Consider the following 23,902-nt stretch of genomic DNA (forward strand, 5'->3'; position numbering starts at 1 on the left):
GGCCTCTTCGCCACCTGCTTGCTCACTGAGGAGTCCCACAGGCTGAGCTGACACCAGGTGCATGGGGGAGGGGCTCTTTCAGGGAAGAGCAGGAGCGGTGGGACTCCACATCACCCCTGCCTACGCTCGGGCACAACCCAGGCAGTTGGCATCAGCAGCCCCGAGAGCCCAGGACAGCTCTACAGAGTGCGCCCTCAGTCACGGAGAAACCCTACAACCTCAGCCTTTCCAGCAAAGCATCCCCCGTTTTAAATCCCAGCCAACAAAGAGCAAGTTATCAACACTCTGGTGCAGCCCAGGCTCAGCACTGCTAAACTCAGGGCGGTTCTAAATTAAGTTTTTTAAACAGCTTTACTGAGTTATCGAGCTTTTAAATCTAGGTTTCTCAAGGTGGTTATCGTATTACAATCACTGATGTGCGCTATCTGGAGGGTCAGGAAGATGAAGACGGGAAAGGAGACAGAACACAAGTAACTCACAATTCCTTCTCGCAAGGCAGAACGGAGCCAGGATGCACCTATCTATAAAATGCAATGCTTCGCCTTCCCCCAACCACAGCTTCTACTTGGCTGGAGGACCCAAGACTTAGCAGAAAGCCTTTGACTAAAGCTTCAGCAAAGTACATAGAAAACTACTGCAAAAATTGGGGGTGGGAGATTCACCGCCCATTTCTCAGCTAGCAAGGTAACAAGTCTGCATTTAGCAAAAAGCACAGCCGAACTGTTCGCAAGGGTCATGCCCCGCAGGGCTCACCTCCCTGAAACAGGGTCTTATCATTAACACGTAAGGCCTTATTTACCAGGTAGACTTCACACTCCCACATCTGAAGATGAAATATTTAAAGTCTGCAGCTCACTATTCCTAGAAAAATTCTTATATTGCAACAGAAAGGGTCCAGTACTGTGGCACAGTAGGCTAAGGGCCCGCCTGCAGCATGGGAATTGCATACGGGTGCCAGTTCATGTTCCAGCTGCTCCTCTTCAGATCCAGCTCTCTGCTATGACCTGGGAAAAACAGTGCAAGATGGCCCAAATGCTGGGGTCCCTGCACCGAAGTGGGAGACCCAGAAGACGCTCCTGGTTTCTGGCTTTGGATCAGCCCAGCTCCGACCGTTGCAGTCATCTGGGAAGTGAACCAGCAGATTAAAATCTCTCTGTCTCTCCTTCTGTTACTCTGCGTCTCAAATAAATAAATCTTAAAAACGACAACCACCAAGTAGAGAATAATTTGAAATCTTCGCCCAGCCACATGAGTATCTGTAGCCGCATTGTACCTTCTGCTAAGTGTCAGCTACTCTGAGGAGCTGCAAATGGGCAAAAAGGAAGCCCAGGCCCATGAATAGTCTAACTCCTGCGAGAGCCAGCCGCGGGCAGACAGCAGGCACATGGCAGACAGCCCCGGCCAGCCCCCATCCCTTGACCACCAGTACCCTGCTGACTTACACTTCTCATTGTGCCTGACATCGCACTGCGTCACTGCAGCTACGACATTCAAACATAACTTTAAAACCTCATCTTAGGGGGCTGGCACTGTGGCGCAGTGGGTTAACGCCCTGGCCTGAAGCGCTGGCATCCCATAGGGGCACTGGTTCTACTCCCAGCTGCTCCACTTCCCATCCAGCTCTCTGCTATGGCCTGTGATAGCAGTAGAAGATGGCCCAAGTCCTTGGGTCCCTGCACACACGTGGGAGACTGGGAAGAAGCTCCAGGCTCCTGGCTTCGGATCGGTACAGCTCTGGCTGTTGCGGCCACCTGGGGAATGAACCATCGGATGGAAGACCTCTCTCTCTCTGCCTCTCCTATCTGTGTAACTGAGTCAAATTAATAAATAAGTATTAAAAAAAAAAAAAAAACAACTCATCTTAGGTTACGCACCCAGACACCTTAGGTTAACTTCCAACTTTCCAGGGAAAATAAATCTACCTGTTAAACAGTTAAGTCAAATACTTCATGACTATTACATTTTTTTGTTACTGTTTTTAAATAGAACTAAAAAGTTACCATCACTATAGTTCCTTTATAAAAAGAAAAATCAAAAGCTGTTTTCATCTACCTGAAAGGCAGAGCGGGAGAGACAAAGAGAAAGACCTTCCATCTACTGGCTCTTGCCACAAATGCTCCAGGCTTGCGGAAGCCTGGAGCCCTGAGCTCCGTAGGGGTCTCCCACGTTGGGTGGCAAGGACCCCAGGACTTGTGTGCTCACTGCTGCCTCCCAGGAGCAGAGAGCTCGGACTTGAACCGGCACTCCAATGCGGCGTGTGGGCGTCCGGGGCTGCAGCCTAACCCACTGCGCCACCACCTTTCCACCAGTTCTTTCTACGTGCCTGTGGGACAGAGGCAGGCAGACACAGAACTACTCACATCTTTGGGTTCGGTGTTGAACTTCCTGGGCAGGAGCTGCTCATTTGGTACGAGGCTCGCAGCAGCTGCACCCCAGGACTTTGGAGACGTCTGTGCCTGCGGCGTTGAAGAGTGCTTCTGACTCTCCACACCGTTTTCCCAGGTCTTTGGGGGCTCCAGAGGCTTTGAACCCTGGTCTTCGCACACGGCGGGGCTCCAGGACTTGGACAGGTTCTGTTCACTCTGCACCGAAGGCATCCAGGACTTTGGGGGTTGCTTCTTTGGATCCTGCTCTTTCTGCAGCTGGCCTGGCCACGGCTTTGGGGTCTCCTGCTTCTTCTGCTCCTCCTGGGCGCAGCCTGCCCTGGCCTTGGGCACTTCCTGCTTCCCCTGGCTGGGGGCCGCCTTGGCCTTGGAGACGCCCGGCTTCTTCAGCTCGTCCTGCAGGGAGGACCTGAGCTTCGGGGCCTCTTGCTTCCTCGGCTCAGAGGACACCACAGGCTTCGAGAGCTCCTGGTGCTTGGGAGACTCCCAGGATTTGAAGGACTCCTGTTTCTTCTCCTGGCCATCTGGCTCAGTGAGCACATCCCAACATTTGGGGAGATTTGGTTTTCTAGCGTAATCTGCTTCCCACGACTGCTCCTCCTCTTGTTTGCCTGAATAATCCACTTCTGCCATATAGCGTCTGTTAAGAAACTAAGCCAGAGAAAGAACGTACTGGTCACAAATTTCAAACCAACTGTTAGTATTCCTATACCCAACGTGCAAAAACTCGTTTTCTTTTTCTTTCCAAATGTGCAAAGGAGACAGGGAGGAGAGGGAGAGATCTCCCATCTGCCAAGTTCACTCCCCCAGTGCCTGCAGAGCCAGGTCTGGGCCAGGAACTGAAGTCACGTGGGTAGCAGATGACCAATTACTCGAGCCAGTGCCTGCTACCTCCCAGGGTACACATTACAGGAAGCTGGGTGGAAAGCAGAGGCAGGCAGTGAACCCAAGCACTCCCAGAGTGGCACGCAGGCATCCCAAGCTGCATCGTAACCACTGAACCAAATGCCCACTCATAGCACCCTTTTCTCCTAACTTTAACAGAAATGTGCAGTTTGATACTTCAAAAGCAATCATGTGTCTAACTCGCTCTAGACTGACAGGAAGTGCACACCGTGGGGCCACACCGAGTGGACCAGACGGCTCTTCTGCCCTTCCTGGCCTCAGGCCCTGCCACCCTCCACACTCCCTTCAGTTAAGCCAGGGCACAGGTCAGCGACAAGCAGTGCTGCTGCTGCACCCTCCGCTGGAGTTTCCTACATCATCAGTCTTTCCTGTTTCCTGGAGACATCAGTTATACCACGCTTCTGCTTCCCCCGTTCTGGTCAGCTCCCACACATTTAAATGTCAACAAAAGCCAAGACCCTTTCTACTAGCAGTGCATGTAAAATCTGGACACAGCAAAATCCTGCACCTCTTTAAATCCTAACAGAAAGGTCCAGCAGCCAACGCTGGAGCACTTACTGCAGAGCAGACAACGTTCTAAGTAATTCAGAATCAGGGAACTCCTTTAATCCCCACAATAAGCCCACAAGACAGACAGTATCTCCAGGCCCATCTTACACACGGGGACACCAGACACAGCCAGGCCTGAATTCCTGCCGAAGTCACTGAGCTCGGAAGCTGCAGGCTCAGGCTGTCTGGCTGCAGAGCCTCTGCTCCTGACCGGGACACCACGCGGAAGTCTAAGAGACGCCATCAGCCAATCGCCTCTCGGCATCTTACCTCGCGCGGCTGTATCTCTGGCTGTGCGAGTTCCATAAGAGACTCTGGGAAGATAAGATAATAGTAAATAATCATTAGGTCATCTAGACGCTTGAATACAATTTGGAAATAAATGTATTTATCTGAGAGACAGAGACACAAGGAGAATGCTCCTGTCTAATGGTTCACTTGTCCCAGAAGGCTCCAACTGCTGGGACGGGCGGGAGCCACAAGCTAGAAACGAAATCCAGGTCTGCCAACTACGTGAGCCATCGTCACAGGCACCTCCCAGGGTGTGCATTAACAGGAGGCAGGACACAGAAGCCAGAGCCAGCTATCAACGCCAGTACTCGGCAATGGGACGTGCAGCCCTCACTCGTCAGGCCAAACGCCCGCTCTCTAAGTTGTTAGTCTGATTACAATTCCATCAACGTATTTCAGATGATTCAGAAAAGCAATTTTTTTTAAAAAAGCATAAATACAATGTTGGTCAAAAACATGTGTCCCAAAGCTAGTTGAACCTAGGAGGATGAGGCTTCAGAAAGTTCATGCAAAACTAATTTTATGAAAAAATAAGGAGGCCAGCATTGTGGCACAGCAGGTTAATCTGCTGCCTGCAATACCAGCATCCCAAATGAGCGCTGGTTCAAGTTCTGGCTGCTTCACTTCCAATCCAGCTCCCTGCTAACACTTTTGGGAAGGCAGCAGATGATAGTCCAAGTGGGCCAGCACCGCGCCTCACTAGGCTAATCCTCTGCTGTGGCGCCGGCACCCTGGCTTCTAGTCCTGGTTGGGGTGCCATATTCTGTTCCAGTTGCCCCTCTTCCAGGCCAGCTCTCTGCTGTGGCCCGGGAAGGCAGTGGAGGATGGCCCAGGTGCTTGGGCCCTGCACCTGCATGGGAGACCAGGAGGAAGCACCTGGCTCCTGGCTTCGGATCAGCACAGTGCATCGGCCACAGCCGCCATTTGGGGGGTGAACCAACGGAAGGAAGACCTTTCTCTCTCTTTCTCTAACTCTGCCTGTCAAAAAAAAAAAAAGACAGTCCAAGTATCTGGGCCCCTTCCACTTGTGTGGGAGACCCGGATGGAATTCCAGGATCCTGGCTTCAGCCTGGCCTAGCCAGCTGTTGTAGTCATTTGTAAAGTGAACCAAAGAATCAAAATTCTCTCCGGAATTCTGCCTTTCAAATAAATAAATAAAAACACAAAACAAGGAAAACAACCTGAATTTCAAACACTTTTGGACCAAAGTAAACTTATCATTTAATTCCATTTTCCAGGGGCCAGTGCTGTGCCAGCATCCCATAAGGGTGTCAGTTCGAGTCCAGGTTGCTCCACTTCTGATTCGGCTCCTTGCTAATGGCCTGGCCAAGCAGTGGAGGATGGCCCAAGTCCTTGGGCCCCTACACTCACATGGACGATCTGGAATAATCTCCTGGCTTCGTCCTGGCCTAGCTCTGGCCACTGCAGCCATTTGAGAATGAACCAGCAGATGGAAGATCTGTCTCTCCCTCTGCTTCTCTGTAACTCTGCCTTTCGAATAAATGAATAAACCCACCTCTAAAATAAATTTCCATTTTTCCATGAATGTTTTGAAGTACCCACTGGCTCTCACATACAAGACACTTTGCTTTAAGTTTCAGTTAAAAACTGATCTCTGCGGAGATGCTGTCACTCTGAACAGCCTTTGTCTCTACTGTTGAAAACAGTTTTTTCCCACAGTTCAACTATTTGTTGAACTCTTTACTTAGTATAGAGCTACTCATGTGAATACAGTTAATTCAAAATAGATCTCAGTAAAAATAAGAATGGGAATAGGAGGAGGAAGAGGAAGCGGGCTGGGAGTAGGGGTGTGAAGGCGGGCACGGTAGGAAGATTCACTGCTTTCCCAGTTCTTCTTATGAAGTGCGTGAAGTCTGTACTCCTTAGATAAAAGGTTTCTGGGGGGAAAAATACAAGTGATTTCTGGTAGAAAATACACTGTCTCTTCTTTTTAGAAACTATTCTTTTCCCCAATTGGGATCACAGCTCAGATCTCATGGAGTAACAGGGAGTTGTCTCCACTTGAAAGAGGACTGTAAACACCTCCCACAGGGCATGTTAGGGTTTGCAGAGGACCAAGCACAGGCCTGGATACTAAGAACTAAAGGAGAGAGGATGTGAGCGATGACTTGGCTTTTACCGGTGGCTCCAAGAACCTGCCTCCAGGGCTGGCACCGTGGCATGACGGGTGAAGCCACCACCTGTGGCACCGGCATCCAACATGGGCACCAGTTCCATTCCCAGCTGCTCTACTTTCTATCCAGCTCCCTGCTAATGCACCTGAGAAAGCAGCAGAGGATGGCCCAGGCTCTTGGGCCCCTGAACCCACATGAGACCTGGATTAAACTCCTGGCTTCAGCCTGGCCCAGCCCTGGCTGTTGTAGCCATTTGTGAAGTGAACCAGCTAATGGAAGATCTCTCTCTCTCTCCCTGTTTCCCTCTCTCTCCATCACTCTCTCAAATAAATAAATAAACCTTAAAAAAAAAAAATACAAACTAGGGGCCAGCGCCCCGGCTCACTTGGTTAATCCTCTGCCTGTGGTGCTGGCATCCCATACGGCTGCCAGTTCTGGTCCTGGTTGCTCCTCTTCCTGTCCAGCTCTCTGCTGTGGCCCAGGAAGGCAGTAGAGGATGGCCCAGGTGCTTGGGCCCTGTACCCGCATGGGAGACTGGGGGGAAGCACCTGGCTCCTGCTTCGGATTGGCATAGTTCTGGCCGTGGCGGCCATTTGTGGGGTGAACCAACGGAAGGAAGACCTTTCTCTGTCTCTCTCTGTCTAACTAGCTGTCAAATAAATAAATAAAATAAATACAAAAATACAAACTGCCTCCACCACCTCCTGGGCAGAGATATTTCTTATTTGATGGTATTTGTTTAGGTTAAAAGTGCCAATTGCTGCAAATATTTCTTTCCCCATTAAATGCTAATTTGAAAATCATATTTCCTTTAAAAATTTTGATGACTTTTTCCCCTGAATCAACATTCTACTATAATATTGTAATCGCTAACTTACATATTAAATAATTTTAAATGGAATTATCTTACCTATAGTTTAACAGAGAGATTCACTCAAATTTCAGACACACTTAATTTTAACCCATGCATTATACTGGAACAAAGTTGAACCTAATGTTTCCATTAAGGTTCACTCCATAAACCATGGGAATAGGGACTAGAGATGTTCTCTAAACTTAAATTTTCTTGCCCGTTTCACCTGCATGTAGAACCTAACACACTAAAACAAGGCCACAGGGGCAGGCGTTGTGCCACCACAGCTCAAGGTTCTACTTGGGATGCCCACATCCACGCTGCAGGGTCTGGTTCAAGTCCTGCCCACTCAGCATTCCCGACCCAGCTCCTGCTAATGCACCTGGGAGCAGCAGGCGACGGCCCAAGCACTTATTTTCTTGCCACCCATGTGAGAGCCCCAGTTTACTCAAACTCCCACCTCCTGGCTTCAACGTGCACTACCCCAGCTCTTTCTGGCATGTGGAAAGGGAACCAGCAGATGGAAGACAGCTCTCACCCTCTCTCTGTCTCTCCTCCTCTGTCACCCTGCCTCTCCAATAAGTCTTAAAAAAAAAAAATCATGCCATCATTTCAGGATGATTCGACTCATCACACAACTACTAGACAGAGTATCGACAATCACAACAAACCTGACTCTTTGACAGGTTCAGTCTTCAACAACTGTTTTTTCTTTTCAGACTGTATCAGCAGTTCTTCCTCCAAAGATACTTCTTTCTCTTTAGCATTTTTGGGAACTGGGATACTTTCAAAATAGCCTGAGTTCAGCAGTTTAGACAGTAGATCTTTCATGTGTTTATCTAAGAAAGACGGATTAAGACTTAGTATCACATCAACTACTAGTCCACTGAAAATTAAAAGGAACAGAAACCTTAATTCTAGTTGCATCATTACAGTACTTTTGGGGAGACTCAGAAAACTGGTCGGTTCTATGAAAAGGACATGTACAGTCCATCTTGGTTTTATGGTTCGTAATACAAAATTTTAAACATCCAAATCCAAAAGTTCAGTGCATCATTTAAGTCTCTCCGGATTTATAACTAAAAACCAAAGGTCCTAATCAAGAACTCCAGTATGTCACACGAGAACTCCCTCCCTGAGCTGTTAAGTCCTGTTCCTCTAAGACGTCACAACTAGCAACTTCTCCACCCCCCCATCATGAAGGGCTTGGAGCAGGGAAGAGCACTGCTCCGCTGGAGGAGTGCCCGTCTTAGAAAACTGCCAAGTCTGTCCAAACTGCGAGATGCCTTGATTAAGATTTCAGTCTTGGATTGTGATCTGCATCTCTCTTGGCACATCACCATTTGATGATCAAGAAAAATCTTAACGTGACAGTCAAGTCACTGCACTAAACACAGGCATGAGGGCCAAGTCATTCTCCATAGCCAGTAAGAGCTTAGTGGTCCTCCTTTCGCAGAAGTACCATGTCACGTGAGTCCGTTCATCAGCTGATGCTTCACCAACAACATGCACCGATTTCAAGTGCACGGCTTGTACAGATGCACCAAGTTTCCACCAGAACCGTGATGCAGATCATCGTCACCAGCCATCAGAGCCCCTTCGGAGCCCTGTGTCTACCCAGCCCTCCCCAGTCCCTGGCAACTAGTGGTTGCCAACTGCTCTTGGCAGTTGCTCTTGTTCTAGCATTGCCGTTCCTACAATTTCATGCAAATACAATAGGGACTCATTTTGGGGGGCAGGGGGTCTGCCTTCCCTCACCCAGAGTAATTATTTTGGAGATTCATATGTGCAGTTATGGGAATCAATTTTCACTCCTTTTTCTAACTGCTGAGCAGATTCCACGGTTACACATTTTGTTTGTCAGTTTTCAGTTGATGCACATCTAGGCTATATCCAGTTTGGGGCTATTATAAATAAAACTGGTACATTCATGTACAAGGACTTATAAACATGTTTTCATTTTTCTTGGGAATTAGAAATGTAATTGTGGGGGCTGAAGCTGTGGCATAGTGGGTAATGCCACCGCCTGCAGCGCTGGCATCCCACAGGGGCACTGATTCAAGTCCTGGCTGCTCCACTCCCAATACAGCTCTCTACTATGGCCTGGAAAAGCAGCAGAAGATGGCCCAGCTCCTCGGGCTCTTGCACCCACATGGGAGACCCTGAAGAAGCTCCTGGCTCTTGGCTTCGGATCGGCCCCGCTCCAGTTGTTGCAGCCACTTGGGGAGTGAACCAGCGGATAGAGGACCTCCCTCTCTCTCTCTGCCTCTGACTTTTAAACAAGTAATTGTTTATTCATACTAAACACATACTTAATTTTACAAGAAATGTCAGGGGCTGACAAGGTCGCATAGTAGGTTAAGCCTCTCCGCCTGCGATGCTAGCATCCCTTATGGCCACCGGTTCGTTTTCTGGATGCTTCACTTCCAATCCAGCTCTCTGCTTATGGCCTAGGAAGGGAGTAGAAGATGGCCCAAGTGCTTGGCCCCTTGCACCTGTGTGGGAGACCCGGAAGAAGGGCCTGGCTCCTGGCTTCAGATCGGCCCAGCTTGAGCCGTTGCTGCCATGTGGGGAGTGAGTCAGTGGATGGAAGACCTCTGTCTATAATTCTGCCTCTCAAATAAATAAATCCTTAAAACAAAGAAATTGTGAAACTTTTCCCTGATTTTCCTAACCAAGAAAGAATTTTTAATTGATATTTAAATTTGAAAGGACTTAGAAATCTTAGAACAGTTAAACATACTTGGATTTTTTTTTTAGAAAGGAAACAATCACTAGTTAATAAAACATTCTGCCAGCTCCTAGTGACTTCTCATTATCCTAAGCGAATACAACAAAGCTATGTACTTGATGCCCGGCCCTTGGTACTTGGTCATTTGGCCAAAGGCTCTCTAGGAAGGCAAAAGGACTCACTCCCTGCACTGCATTTCCAGACGGAGAAAAAGCAATGCTCCCCCAGCAACACCGCTGACCTATCATACTCTGTCTTGGTCTGATCCGGTCACTAAGCCCTCACGCTGAAGATGTGTGGATGTAGCATTCTTGAGTAGAGTAGGTTTTACCATGCAGAATAGAGAACCGAACCCCAAAACATTCAAGGTAGGATTGAAGCCAGAACTGGTGCTGAGCTCTTGTCCCCAAACCACACTGATCCGCCACTTCCAAGCTCTCTCTACATTCTGTTTTTGTGAACAATATTATACGATTAATTAAACCAAGGGACCCCTCTCCCAAAGACTCCAGTCTTGTGAGACCCGTAAGCTCTGATGGACACGGTGTAGCCCCTCTGCTTCGTACTAAACCTCCAGACATCCCTATATCCAGAAGAGAGGAGACTCACATGTCGTTCCTACTACTGCTTTCTCGCTACCTTCCAGAAGGTCCCAGAAGTACAAGGACGACTGCTCCATCTGGTCTTCAACACTGACAAGGAAAAGCAGCAGCAGAACACAGTGGCTTCAGAAGCACATAGAGCGCCGGGCAGCACAGAGTGCAACGCGGCCCTTCAGTTACAACATTCCAGCGTTAACTTTGTCTTTTCACTCTTTGGAAATAACCAAAATTTATAAAAGGTGACAATGCTCATTTATGCATTTCAAATGAGATACTTTTTCCTTAAAATACCTAAAACAGAGATTTTACCAAATACAACCACCCAGCAATAGATGAACAAGAGGGGACAGCTGCCAATGCGGCATCATTAGCCACCACGTGCGCGTCCCAGACACAGCAACGGCCGAATGGACACCTGAGCTGCATTTCTTAAAGAGACCAGCCTACTTTGCTAATTGTTTTTCTTATATGTCACTTGTTACAGTAAGCTGCACCCACCTAAGTGAGAAGGAACCAGCAAGTGATCCAACAGGTAATGATAGAGTACACACGGCCGAGCCCGGTGCTGTGGCATAGCGGGGTAAGCTGCCACCAGCAACGCCAGCATCTCAGGAGGGCGCCGTTCACGTCCCGGCTGCTCCACTTCAGACCCTGCTTCCTGCTAACGGCCTGGGAAAGCAGTGCAACACGGCCTAGCGTTTGGGTCTGTGCTACCCACATGAGACACCCAGGCGAAGCTCATGGACGCAGCCTGGCCCAGCAGTGGCCGCTGCAGCTATCTGGGGAGTGATCCAACAGATGAGGAGCCCTCTTCTCACTCTCCCTCTTCCCCTCTAACTTAAATTCATTAAATTAAATGAATAAATCTTAAAAAAAAAAAAAAAAAAAAAAAAACGGCCATGCACAGGTAGCTCAGTTTCACGAGGCTTCTCTGTGAATGACTTCCAGTAACAGCTCAAGTCTGACTACTTAACCACGGCTGGCAGATGCCAATATGGAACAACCTGGGTTTCACAAAGCTGAAGTAGAAAGATCCATTCAACTCCACTGAACAAAAACAGCTTATGGGAAACCACAGGGTAAAAACTGAGGGCATACAATTTGCTAGACTTATATTTTAAATGATCAGAAGGCTGTCTCAGCATTGGCTCACAGCACAGTAAACACACAAAATAATCTTAACTATAATTTTGGCCAACTTAAATTTTCTTTTCCTCTACAGAAGTAGAGCAGGTACACAAAGCCAAAGACTCTGAAATTAAAATAACGTTCTATGGGCCGGTGCTACAGCAGTGCACGTTAAGTTGCCACCTGCAGCACAGGTATCCCATATAGGCGCCGGTTCAAGTCCCAGCTGCTCCACTTTGATCCAGCTCCAAGCTAATGCACCTGGGAAGGCAGTGGAGGATGGCCCAAGTGCTTGGGCCCTTGTGCTCACATGGGAGACATGAAAGAAGCTCCTGGCTCCTAGTTTCAGCCTGGCCCAGCCCTGGCCATTGCACCCTTTTGCGGAGTGAACCAGTGGATAGATCTTTCTCTCTTGAGGTCGGCCAAGTGGCATAGTGTGTAAAACTGCTGGCATCCCATATGGGCATCGGTTCCCATCCCAGCTGCTCCCCTTCTGATTGAGTTCCCTGTTAATGCTCCTGGGAAAGCAGTAGACGATGCCCCAAGTCCTTGGACCTCTGCGCCCACATTGGAGATCCAGAAGAAGCTCACAGCTTTGGACTGGCCCTGCTTGGAGCAGATGTGGCCATCTGGAGAGTGAACCAGCAGGTGGAAGATTTTGGTTCTATCTCTCCGTGTGTGTGTGTGTGTGTGTGTGTGTGTGTTTCTGTCTCGCTCTCTCTGTTCCTCTTTCAAATAAATTTACACCTTTTAAAAAAAAACTCTCTGCCTCTAACTCTGCCTTTCAAATAAATAAATCTTAAAAACAATGTTCTATGAATATTATGTATAACAGGACTTCTGTATGGTTATAACCTGATCAGACATTATTAAACTCAGTTTTATAATTAAAAAGCATGATAAGAGACCATTCAAATTCACATGCCTTCTAGACAATCTGTCCACTCTATTGAAGTATGAGCCAGCCAGACTTCCCAAACTGATCAACGCGGTCTCAGTTAACTCCTAACTTCATGCGTAACTACACAGTCCAAGTGCTATGTGACCAACTTCAGGCAAACCTTCCCCAAGCTTACCTCAGACTTTCGTTCCTCTCGGGGCAGGTCAGTTTTGAAAATTTAATGAGGTAGTCGAGTTCTTTTGAAGGCAAATACACTGCCCCATTCAAGCCCCCTCGGAAGTCCTTCTGCACGTGCTCCTGCGTCAGGTTCTGCAGCACGTACTGCACCTGCAGGATGGTCCGCAGCTTCTTCTTCTCGGCCTCCAGCTTGATCAGGTGCTCCCTCCTCTGGGCCTTCTTCTGCGCTTTCAGCAGCTGTGGAAACCGACAGTCACTGAGCGGGACAACCCTCCACCCGCTTGGGAGCCACGGGCGCTCACAAAACCCCACAGCTGGGCCAACAGGCCACTGAAACCACCGATCAATGAACGGCTGAGTCTCGGGGACCCAGGGCACAGCGAGCCCCGACAACCGACTCCGCACCCAGCACCTCCAAGCCCCCAGGAAGGCGGGAAGCAGAGCATCCAGCTGTGGACTGCACGCTGACCTCGAGTCTACCTCTTCCTAGGAACGTGCATCAAGCCTTCGCAGGCCAACTCTGTTAGCAAGTGCTTTGGCGTCAATGTGGGGTACTGTTCATGTTTCAGAGGAAAAATGTCAACTCAAATGGTCTATTTCCAACTGACCAAAGGTTTCAGGCTAAAGCATAAGGAAACAAAAACTAACAGACCTGTCTCACGAGTCAATGCAGAAAACCACAGCAAACGTGTTCTTCAAAAGGAGGAAAAGTGGAGATTTTATTTTGTAAGTTTGCCCTCCAGCCTGAAGACAGCTGTAGCCTCTAATACTCAGCTAACGACAAGGATATGGAAAATTAGAGCCACTTAGGTTTTCCCTTAAATACTGTGTGTGTGGTGACAGCAGCTCTGGGTCTTCTCCATGCCACAGGACAACAGCACAGTAAAGCCTTGTATCATCAACACTGTCACACAATTATGCCACCTTAAAACCTCGCATCATCCCAACTCTGCCACCTTAACCCTCGCCTAAGGCATGGGCCCAGGAACGGCCACCACTTAACGACCCCACACCACAGCTCGTATGGCACCAAATGGCTTCATTCTCGTATCCGCACCCATGTCACTCACCAGCCCGACACCAGCGCCTGCCACGCAGCAGCCGGACACGCAACAGGACAGAAGATTCCTGGCCAATGACTCAAGCACCACAAAGCACATCATGTCCCACATCAGGATCGTCTGTCACAAAAAGCCATTTCCTTACCGAGGCAGACCCTCACATGAAAGCGTGCGTCTTTCTTCTAGCTGAGGATACAGGGAATGTTCTGCTCCCAAGCAACACGACTGCCCAACAGAATTCATTTTCTGACCCACGACTGAGAACGAAGAACCCCAGCCAATGAATGGCAAGCTTCACACCAACACAAGGAGGACACCATACGGGCGCCGGTTCTATTCCCGGCTGCTCCACTTCTGATCCAGCTTCCCACTAATGCACCTGGGCAAGCGGCACAAGATGGTGCTTACGCTTGGGCCCCTGCATCCACACAGGAGACGCCCCATGCTCCTGCCTTCAGCTTGACCCAGCCCCAGCCATTGCAGCCATCTGGGGAGTGAACCAGCATACGGAAGACCTCTGTCTCTCCTCAACTCTGCTTTTCAAATAATTAAAATAAATTAAAAAAAAAAAAAACCTCAGTGGGGAATAATAAAAAGTGGCAAGCTGAGAGCTACCTCTACACCCCAGAAGAACTCGGGGTCCTACCCTGCCTCTCCCACTCAGCGACACGTGACTTTCAGTAAGACCCAAGACTCGGGAGCCTTATCTGAACAAAGACTGTTTACAGTCACATCCCAGACTGCTGTAGGAATCACGTGGAGTGACCTAAGTGCCTGGCACAGAAACGAGTTTCAATATAAAAAGGAGTTGGTGCTGGGCACAGCGGTGAGGAGCCTGCTTAGAATACCCACATCCCGTCCTGGAACGCCTGCCGCAGATCCTGGCTCCTCTGCTGACCCAGCTTCCTGCTAATGGGCACCTCGGGAACCAGCAAGTGGTGGCCTCAGATACTGGGGTCCCTGCCACCTAGGTGGAGACCCAGACCGAGCTCCTAGCCATTTCTCTCTGTAACTCTCTCAAAAAAATCAATTTAAAAGGGGGGGGGGGGGGCAGTGCCATGGCATACTAGGCTAAAGATCCACCTACGGTGCTGGCATCCCATATCAGGGCTGGTTTGTGTTCTGGCTGCTCCTCTTCCACCTCTTCCAAGCCAGCTCTCTGCTACGGCCTAGAAAAGCCGTGGAAGATGGCCCAGGTCCTTGGGCCCCTGCGTGCAAGACCCAGAAGAGGCTCCTGCCATCACATCAGCTCAGCTAGCCACTGGGGCCACATGGAGAGTGAACCTACAGATGGGAGGTCTCTGTCTATAACTCAACCTCTCAAATAAATAAATAAAAAAAAAAATGTTCCTGGCTCCTGGCTTTGACCCTGATGGCTGCAGGTATTTGGAAAGTCAATCAATGAATGGAAGATGTCTCTGCCTTTCAAATAAATATTTAATAACTGTGCAATTAGCAAAAAACTAAAATAAAGTGATAAATGTGTGAGCTAAAATAGGCTGTGGTTGACAGGAAAAGCTAGCGTCTTGGACCTGCATCAACAGAGCACCAAGCAAAACAGCTTGATGGCTCCGTGTGATTCCACCATAGATCCGTGTGCTACCTCTTATCCCCTCCCAGAAAACCCAGAACTGTACTATACTCCACGGACTGTGATGACAGACGTCTTCGGCCTAGACACCATTCTTTGTATTCCAGTGGAGGAAGACGGAAGAGATTCTTAGACCACTGTAAACAATGGGTAAGACTCATGGAATGCCCTCCCCCACCACTGGCAGAAATCATCAAGAAACTTCTTCAAATTACTAGAACAAGACTTTTAAAGGGCCTTTTTTTTTTTTTTTTAAGATTTATTATTTATTTATTTGAAAGAGCGAGAGAAGGAGAGGCAAAAAGAGAGAGAAAGACAGAGGTCTTCCATTCGCTGGTTCACTCCCCTATTGGCGGCAAGGACCAGAGCTGTGCCAGTCCCAAGCCAGGAGGGAGGAACTTCCTCTGGGTCTCCCAGGTGGGTGCAGGGGCCCAAGGACTTGGGCCATCTTCCACTGCTCTCCCAGGACATAGCAGAGAGCTGGACTGGAAGTGGAGTGACTGGGACTCGAACCGGCACCCATATGGGATACCGGCACTGCAGGCAGCAGCTTTAACCTTCACACACTGGTAAGGGCCTCCTAACGCTAAGACCCTGACCCAGGAAGAACACGTCCTCAGTGAAGAACGCGGCTCCACTGTAACTACTGAGTGACGTGGTTAGAGGTCGGAGTCTGACCGCCAACACGGACCACCTCCCAAGCAGTGAGGCCACACTTGAGCTCTCCAAAACATGCATCTGGAACTCCTGGTAGTAACTCTTCACGCTTCAGAGGAGTGCAAACCCGGTGCACCCCCCACGGGAAGCCCGTATGATAAAGCACCACCACCACACATAACACTTCCCTCAGGACTAGTGGTTACAGCGACCAAGAAGGCAAAGCAAACACACTCACGTCTTGGCTTAGTCCAGAAAAGGTTTTCTGTAGCTCCTTGGCGAATTCCAAGTTATGCAGCACTTCTTCGTATTTCTCTACGGCTTCCTACCACACAGAGAAGCAAGCATCAATTCCATGACGTTCTGAGCATGAATACGTCAGAATCAGTGCTCCTTCAACACAGAGCCGACACAGCAAGGTACTTACCTTCCACAAAACAGTTAGTCCAAGTTACATAAAGATGAACTTCAAAACCGAACTTTCATGTGGAAATTCTAATGTTAGAAATTCAGGGGCCGGCGCTGTGGTGCAGCAGGTTAAAGCCCTGGCCTGAAGCTCCAGCATCCCATATGGGTGCCGGTTCGAGACCCGGCTGCTCCACTTTCAATCCAGCTCCCTGCTATGGCCTAGGAAAACAGTACAAGGCTCAAGTCCTTGGGCCCCTGCACCCACGTGGGAGACCCGGAAGAAGCTCCTGGCTTCGGATCAGTGCAGCTCCGGCTGTTGCAGCCAACTGGGGAGTGAATATGAGATGGAAGACCTCTCTCTCTCTCTCTCTGCTTCTCCTCTCTATGTAACTGTGACTTTCAAATAAAAACAAATTAAAAAAAAAAAAAAGAAATTCAATTTAACTTGGCATTTTGCTCTTTTAACTTAATAGCCACAATTCGTTAGCTCATTTACTTTGATTTATCTGAAAGGCAGAGTATCAGCAAGAACAAGAGAGGTATCGAGGGACCTCCCACCTGTTGGTTCACTGCCCAAATGCCCCCAACAGCCAAGGCTGATCCAGGTAAAGCCAGGAGCTGGGAACTCCATCTGAGTCTCCCACGTGGGTGGCAGAGGCTCACGTACTTGGGACGTGAGCAGGTGGTCTTCATCCCAGAGATTCCAACACGGCATACGGATGTCCCAAGTGGCAGCTTAACCCACTGCGCCACAACACTCACCCCACAAATTCAGTTCTTGGGGTAGAAATCTGCCCCCTCTATGAAGTCAAGGTCTGAAGAAGGTAGCTGTTAAGATCATTCAGTCAGCAGGATTCGTCTCTCAATATTCACTACTCAGGTTTATTACGCAAGTACCACCATGAATCACAGATGAACAATTTCAAAATGATTAGGAAAAGATGTGAGAACTAAGTATCTTAACATAAAAAGTGTGCAATGTCCTACCAGAAAATTAAATGAGCAAATTTTGGAACTGGCAGTTGCTGTACCCAAGACACTACTTGGGACCCAAGCATCCCACATTAGAGTACTTGGTTCAAGTCCCGGCTCTGCTTCCAATTCCAGTTTCCAGCAAACGTGCACCACGAAACCCAACATATGATGGCTCAAGTACTTGGATCCCTGCCACTCAAGTGCAAACCCAAACTGAGTTCTGAGGTCTTAGTTTCAGTCTAATCCAATCCCTCACGTGTTGCATTTGTCGAGTCCATCAGCAGATGGAAGATCTCTCTACACATCTCTGCCCCTCAGATAAAATAAAATTTTTAAAAATATTTGATTTATTTACTATTTGAAATGCAGAGTGAGAGACAGAGATAACTCTTCTACCCAGTGGCTCACTCCTCAAATGCCTCCATCAGCCAGTGCTGGGCCAGGCCGAAGTTGGAAGCCAGGAACTTCATCCAGGTCTCCCACATGGGTGGCAGAGGCCCAAGTACTTGAGCCATCATCTGCTGCCTCCCTGGGATGTCAGGAAGAAGCAGGATCAGAAACAGAACAACCAGGACTTGAGTTGGTACTTTAAGACGCAGGCATCGCAAGCAACACTTTAACCCAGTGTGACACAACATCTATCTACCCCAAATAAAATCCAAAGTCAAAGAAGCTAGATGTACAAGACTTTATATGAAATTTCCAGAATAGATAAATTTATATAGAGAGAATCAAGACAGAGTATAATAGTGAGTTTTTCAGGGTGATAGAACCATTGTAAACTGGTTGTGATATGCACCATTATACCTCTTCACAGTTATGGGGAATACAATCCGGGGGCAGTCAGCACGGCACTGGGTGACACCATTGCTTGGGACGCCCACATCCCACGACAGGGCTGGCTACTGTCCCAGCACCTCTGTTTCCAAACCAGGCTCTTGTTAATTTCCCCTGGGAGGCAGCAGAAGAGGTTTCAAGCGCTTGGGACCATGCCACCCTTGCAGGAGACCCAGATGGAGTTCTGGGCTCCTGGCTATTGCAGGCATTTGAGGAGTGAGCCAACAAATGGGTGGTACCTCCTTCTGTCTCTGTCACTCTACCTTTCAAGTAGACAACAAAAAACAACTATTAAAAAAAATTCAAATATTGCACATATACATTTATAAAAACAAAAAAGGCAGAAGTTTGATAATACTAAGTCTGTGTGACACTGTAGAGCAATACCTTCTCCTGTGAACTACCAGTATCAGTAACCGCCAATACGATGATTCCGGAGAACAGTTTTGGCATTTTTACCCATTAAGTTAACCAACGGGCATATCCAAAAGCCCAACAGTAAGCCAACTCCTTAACACAGCTCCAGGTCAAACTGTTCATAACACCAAGAAACTTAGAAGCAACCAACGCATCCACCTTTCACGCACTGCTACTGAGAGAACAAAACACAGCTGCCTGCACTGAGATAACTAAGAAAGCCATCTTTCATCTGTGTACCTCTAACAGTGGAACCTGCAGGTGACAGACGGCTGCCTGTGTCTGCTCACTCCCCACCTGCTCACAAGCTGTCCCCGCGGGTTCTAACCCTACCACCAGACACAGGACCTCCTAGAGGAGGTACCGAAATATGCTTAGGATTCTGATCGGATGTTAAAACTTTTCAACCGAACCAGACACTAACACTTCTGTTCCAGGGAAGGGATGCTCGAGGCCACGGCAGTGAACTGGAAAACAAAGTCTCAAGAGAGGAGATCGAGTAGAAGGCTCACGTGACATTGAGGCGACCACCTCTGCAGAAAGGGAGAAGCACAGAGGATGTCATTCTCCTCAACGGGGTTATTATCACAGCTCAGCACTAAGGAATGAATACCAATCCTAACTCATTTTATTTCTCACAATGTTTTTTCTTAATTCATCTCACAGAGGGAGGCAGAGAGTGCTCCCCTCTGCTGCTTCACTCTCAACTGCCTACAATGGTGGGGAGAAGGGGCCAAGGGGAACCCAAACCTGGAGTCAGAAACTCAATCCAGGCCTTCCAGGTGAGCGGCAGGAACCCAGTCCCTCGAGCCATCACTACTGCCTCCCTTAGCAAGCTGGAACGGGGAGCCAGAGCTGCAACTTATCCCTGGGCACTCAGGGGCAGGACGTGGGCATCCTCACTGGTGGCTTAACTGCTCCGGGGGCTGAGCTTCTCTGCCAAGGGGCATCTACAGATTCACACCTTCACTCACAGACATCAACAAATTATCTGCTTACAAGTCAGCCTGCTTCCCTGTTAGAATGGCTTTCATACAGAAACCAACAAACAACAAATGGGGAAAAAGGTACCCTAATCTACCGCTGGTGATGTAAACTGGTACGGCCACTATGGAAGACAGCACGAAGACACCTCAGAAATCTGAATACAGACCTAACATATATCCCAGCCATCACACTCCTGGGAATTTACCCGAGGGAAATGAAATCAGCATATCAGAGCTATCTGCACCCCCATGTTTATTGCAGCTCAATTCACAATAGCTAAGATAAGGAATCAACCAAGATGCCCATCAACAAGACTGGATAAAGAAATTATGGGATATGTACACCATGGAATTCTACACTGTGGTTAAAAAAAAAAATGAAATCCGGTCATTTGCAACAAAATGGATCAATCCGGCAAACATCATACTTAGTGAAATAAGCCAGTCCCAAAGGGACAAATATATGTTCTCCCTGATCTATGGTAACTAATACAGCACCTACAAGGTCATCTATAGAAGTGAAATCGACACTTTGTGATGCAATGACTTGGAACAGCCTTGTCTCAACTGCTGAAGAAGTTTTTTCCTCCCACTGTTTGTTGAAAACCTTTACTTAGTATAATCTTATATGCATAAAGTTAATTGAAAAATAGATCTTAGGGGCGGCGCTGTGGCACGGCGGGTTAATGCCCTGGCCTGAAGCGCCGGCATCCCATACAGGTGCTGGTTCGAGACCTGGATGCTCCATTTTCCATCCAGCTTTCTGCTATGGCCTGGGGAAGCAGTGGAAAATGGCCCAAGTCTTTGGGCACCTGCACCTGCATGGGAGACCTGGAAGAAACTCCTGGCTCCTGGCTTAGGAACAGCGCAGCTCCGACTGTTGCAGTCAGTTGGGGAGTGAACCATCAGATCGAAGACCTCTCTGCCTAACTCTGACTTTCACATGAATAAATAAATTTTTAAAAAAATAGATCTTAGGAAAAAATAAGAATGGAACAGGAGAGGGAGGAGGAAAAAGGGTGGGATGTTCCTCAAGTTATATTTAGGAAATACATGAAGTTTGCAGACATTAAATAAAAGATTTCTGTGGGTGGGGCAAGTTAGCCTGCTACAGATTTATTGAATTTCAAATCCCATCTACAGCGGCCTTAGATCTCGCACGCTAGATACAGTCCACGGGTGGGCCAGCCGTTCCCCACCCCTGCATGAGGCCCAGTGCCCACCTCCTTCTAACTGTTTCTCAGAATTTCTGAGTGCCCCCTGCCAACAGCTCAAAACACACTCGAATCTTGGTTCCACATTTCCAATTGTGATCCAATGAAAGCAAGATTAAGTTTGTGAAAGACACAAACTGTGAAATTTCTCCTGGGGCTGGGTGTCGTGACACAGGGGGGTCAAAGCCATCGCTTGGGACACCTGCATCCCATAGCATCCTTGTGGTGCCAGTTCCCGTCTCAGCTCCTCCACTTCCGATGTTCCCTCATGCTAATGGGCCTGGGAAAGCAGAGATGATGGCCCAAGTATTTGAGTTCCTGCCACCTACATGGAGACCTTGACTGAGTGCCAGGTTCCTGGCTTCCGTCTGGCACAGCCCCCGTGGATGCAGGCGTTCAGGGAGTAAACAAGTGGACCGAAGACCTCTCTCCCCCTCTTTTTCACTTTGCCTTTCAAAGACACAAATATTTTTACACTATCTTTCCCATGAACAATACCGAAAGCGCAGTATCAAACCTGATACAGCTAATGTGATAGTTAAAGGAAAATTCACTGTCTTCAAAGAACTTTAGAAAATGAAATTGTCATTAGAAAAAGCAAATAAACCGAATGAAAGCAAAAAGCTAAAGTGAGTTGAAAAGACAAAAAGTGGAATAAACCAAAAAAGTTTATTATTTTCAAGAAGTTTATAAAAATTGCCTCCAAAACAAGAAATCTAAACACAATGCATTTTTAAAGAAAAACAGATTATTTCCCAAGAGCTCACTCTGAAAACAGATTACAAGAGGAGGAGCAGACTCCGATGGTTTCACACAGGAAACACAGCCCTGGAGCCAAAGGAAGAGGGGAGGGGGAGGGGCAGGCAGAGCGCAGGGTCTTTGGGGAGAGAACTCCACTTTACACTGCCACTGCACCTGTCAACACCCACAAGGGGCATCTCTCAAGGGAACAGCATGGAGCAGACGACCTGTCAGGGCAGGTTCATCACACCTAAACCTGCTATTCTAATGACAGACGCTGACAGCGGAGGCGGATGCGCCCGTGTTAGGTGCAGGATGCCCCAGTTCTCTACTTCCTGCTCAACTGTCCAATAAAACAAAGCTTGAAGGCCGGCGCTGTGGCTCACTAGCGGCCTAGCGGCGCCGGCACACCAGGTTCTAGTCCCGGTCGGGGCGCCGGATTCTGTCCCGGTTGTCCCTCTTCCAGGCCAGCCCTCTGCTGTGGCCAGGGAGTGCAGTGGAGGATGGCCCAGGTGCTTGGGCCCTGCACCCCATGGGAGACCAGGAAAAGCACCTGGCTCCTGGCTCCTGCCATCGGATCAGCGCGGTGCGCCGGCCACAGCGCGCCGGCCGCGGCGGCCATTGGAGGGTGAACCAACGGCAAAGGAAGACCTTTCTCTCTGTCTCTCTCTCTCACTGTCTACTCTGCCTGTCAAAAAAAAACAAAAACAAAAACAAAAACAAAAACAAAGCTTGAGGGGCCGGTGCTGTGGCGCAGCGTGTTAACGCCCTGGCCTGAAGCACCAGCATCCCATATAGATGCCAGTTCAAGACCCAGCTGCTCCACTTCTGATCCAGCTCTCTGCTGTGGCCTGGGAAAGCAGTAGAGGATGGCCCAAGACCTTGAGCCCCTGCAACAGCGTGGGAGACCCGGAAGAAGCTCCTGGCTCCTGGCTCCAGATTGGCGCAGCTCCGGCCATTGCGGCCAACTGGGAAGTGAACCAGCAGATGGAAGACCTCTGTTTGTGTGTGTAACTCTTTTAAATAAATAAATAAATCTTAAAAAAAAAAAAAAGTACATACAGTAAGATGAGAACCAAACAGGGTAAAGACAGGGCTGAGAGGAAGCGTTACATCTTCTTAAGTATTTCCTCATTTCAGAACCATGTACCAACTTTAAACACTAAACTTCGAGCTTTTTAATTAAATGCTGAAATATTTACATCAGTTCTCACGTTTCTTCTCACCTTAAATACACCTTAAACACACACTGCTCTTGTACGGGGATGTGCTTTCTCAAAGCAGCACAAACTACACGGTCAATCACATCCAAAGATGAAATATTCAGTCACTTTACACTTAATCAATCTGTATGCAGCAAGCATTTTAATGCCTACTAGATGCAGTGCACCAGGCATATAGCAGGAACACACAAAATCCTACTATCACAGAGCTTGTACTGAGAAAGACAGAGATAAACAAAATAAAACAGAATTTCACCGTTTCTCGGAGAAATGCTAACTTCTGCTACAAAAAGGAAAAGGATCTGAGGCGTATGCACAGGGCGTGGTGGTCATGTAGTCACGCAAGGCCTTCCTGAGGTGACCTTCAAATACAAAGCTGCAGGAGGGGCCGGCGCCACAGCTCACTAGGCTAATCCTCCACCTTGTAGCACCGGCACACCGGGTTCTAGTCCCGGTCGGGGTGCCGGATTCTGTCCTGGTTGCCCCTCTTCCAGGCCAGCTCTCTGCTGTGGCCCGGGAGTGCAGTGGAGGATGGCCCAAGTGCTTGGGCCCTGCACCCCATGGGAGACCAGGAGAAGCACCTGGCTCCTGCCATCGGATCAGCGCGGTGCGCCGGCTGCAGCGGCCATTGGAGGGTGAACCAACGGCAAAGGAAGACCTTTCTCTCTGTCTCTCTCTCACTGTCCACTCTGCCTGTCAAAAAAAAAAAAGAAACAAAGCTGCAGGAGGGCAACACTGAGCCACTGACACACCGAGGAAGGGCCCAGGCAGTAGGACGAGCCCCCAAGTGTGCCTGGGGCATGTGAGCAGCAGCAAGAGGGCCACGGCCGCTGAACGGACCTGGCAAGGGAGAGCTGGGTGGCAAACGCAGCTAAGACAGACTGCAAAGAGGGAGCACACTTTGTAGGGTCTGCAGACCACACTCAGCACACTATGCCATCCTAATGGGAACCGGTGGGGGAATTTTTTTCTTTTTATTTGAGAGGCAGAGAGACAGAATAAAGAGAAGTTGGCAGACAGAATTCCCATCCACCAGCTCACTCCCCAAATGCCTGCAACAGCCAAGCTGGAGCCGGGCCAAAGGCAGGAGCCAAGGGCTCAATGCAGGTTTCCATGTGGGTGGCAGGAGCCCAAC

General features: G+C 48.7%; 1 protein-coding gene across 14 annotated transcripts in view; it reads right to left on the reverse strand.

Annotated features, from left to right (window-relative positions):
* The window catches only part of CAPRIN2 (caprin family member 2), a 46,847-nt gene that overhangs the window by 16,448 nt on the left and 6,497 nt on the right, over positions 1 to 23,902 (reverse strand). For all 14 annotated transcript variants that reach the window (XM_051850393.2, XM_017343297.3, XM_051850392.2 and 11 more), the window contains exons 4-9: positions 16,205 to 16,291; positions 12,656 to 12,894; positions 10,459 to 10,541; positions 7,790 to 7,957; positions 4,110 to 4,153; positions 2,361 to 3,035 (exon numbers count right to left, since the gene is read on the reverse strand). In XM_051850393.2, coding sequence (XP_051706353.1) covers positions 2,361 to 3,035; positions 4,110 to 4,153; positions 7,790 to 7,957; positions 10,459 to 10,541; positions 12,656 to 12,894; positions 16,205 to 16,291 — 1,296 coding nt within the window. The remainder of the gene's footprint in view (positions 1 to 2,360; positions 3,036 to 4,109; positions 4,154 to 7,789; positions 7,958 to 10,458; positions 10,542 to 12,655; positions 12,895 to 16,204; positions 16,292 to 23,902) is intronic.

The sequence above is a fragment of the Oryctolagus cuniculus genome, chromosome 9 (assembly GCF_964237555.1).
Source record: "Oryctolagus cuniculus chromosome 9, mOryCun1.1, whole genome shotgun sequence".
Taxonomy (NCBI): domain Eukaryota; kingdom Metazoa; phylum Chordata; class Mammalia; order Lagomorpha; family Leporidae; genus Oryctolagus; species Oryctolagus cuniculus.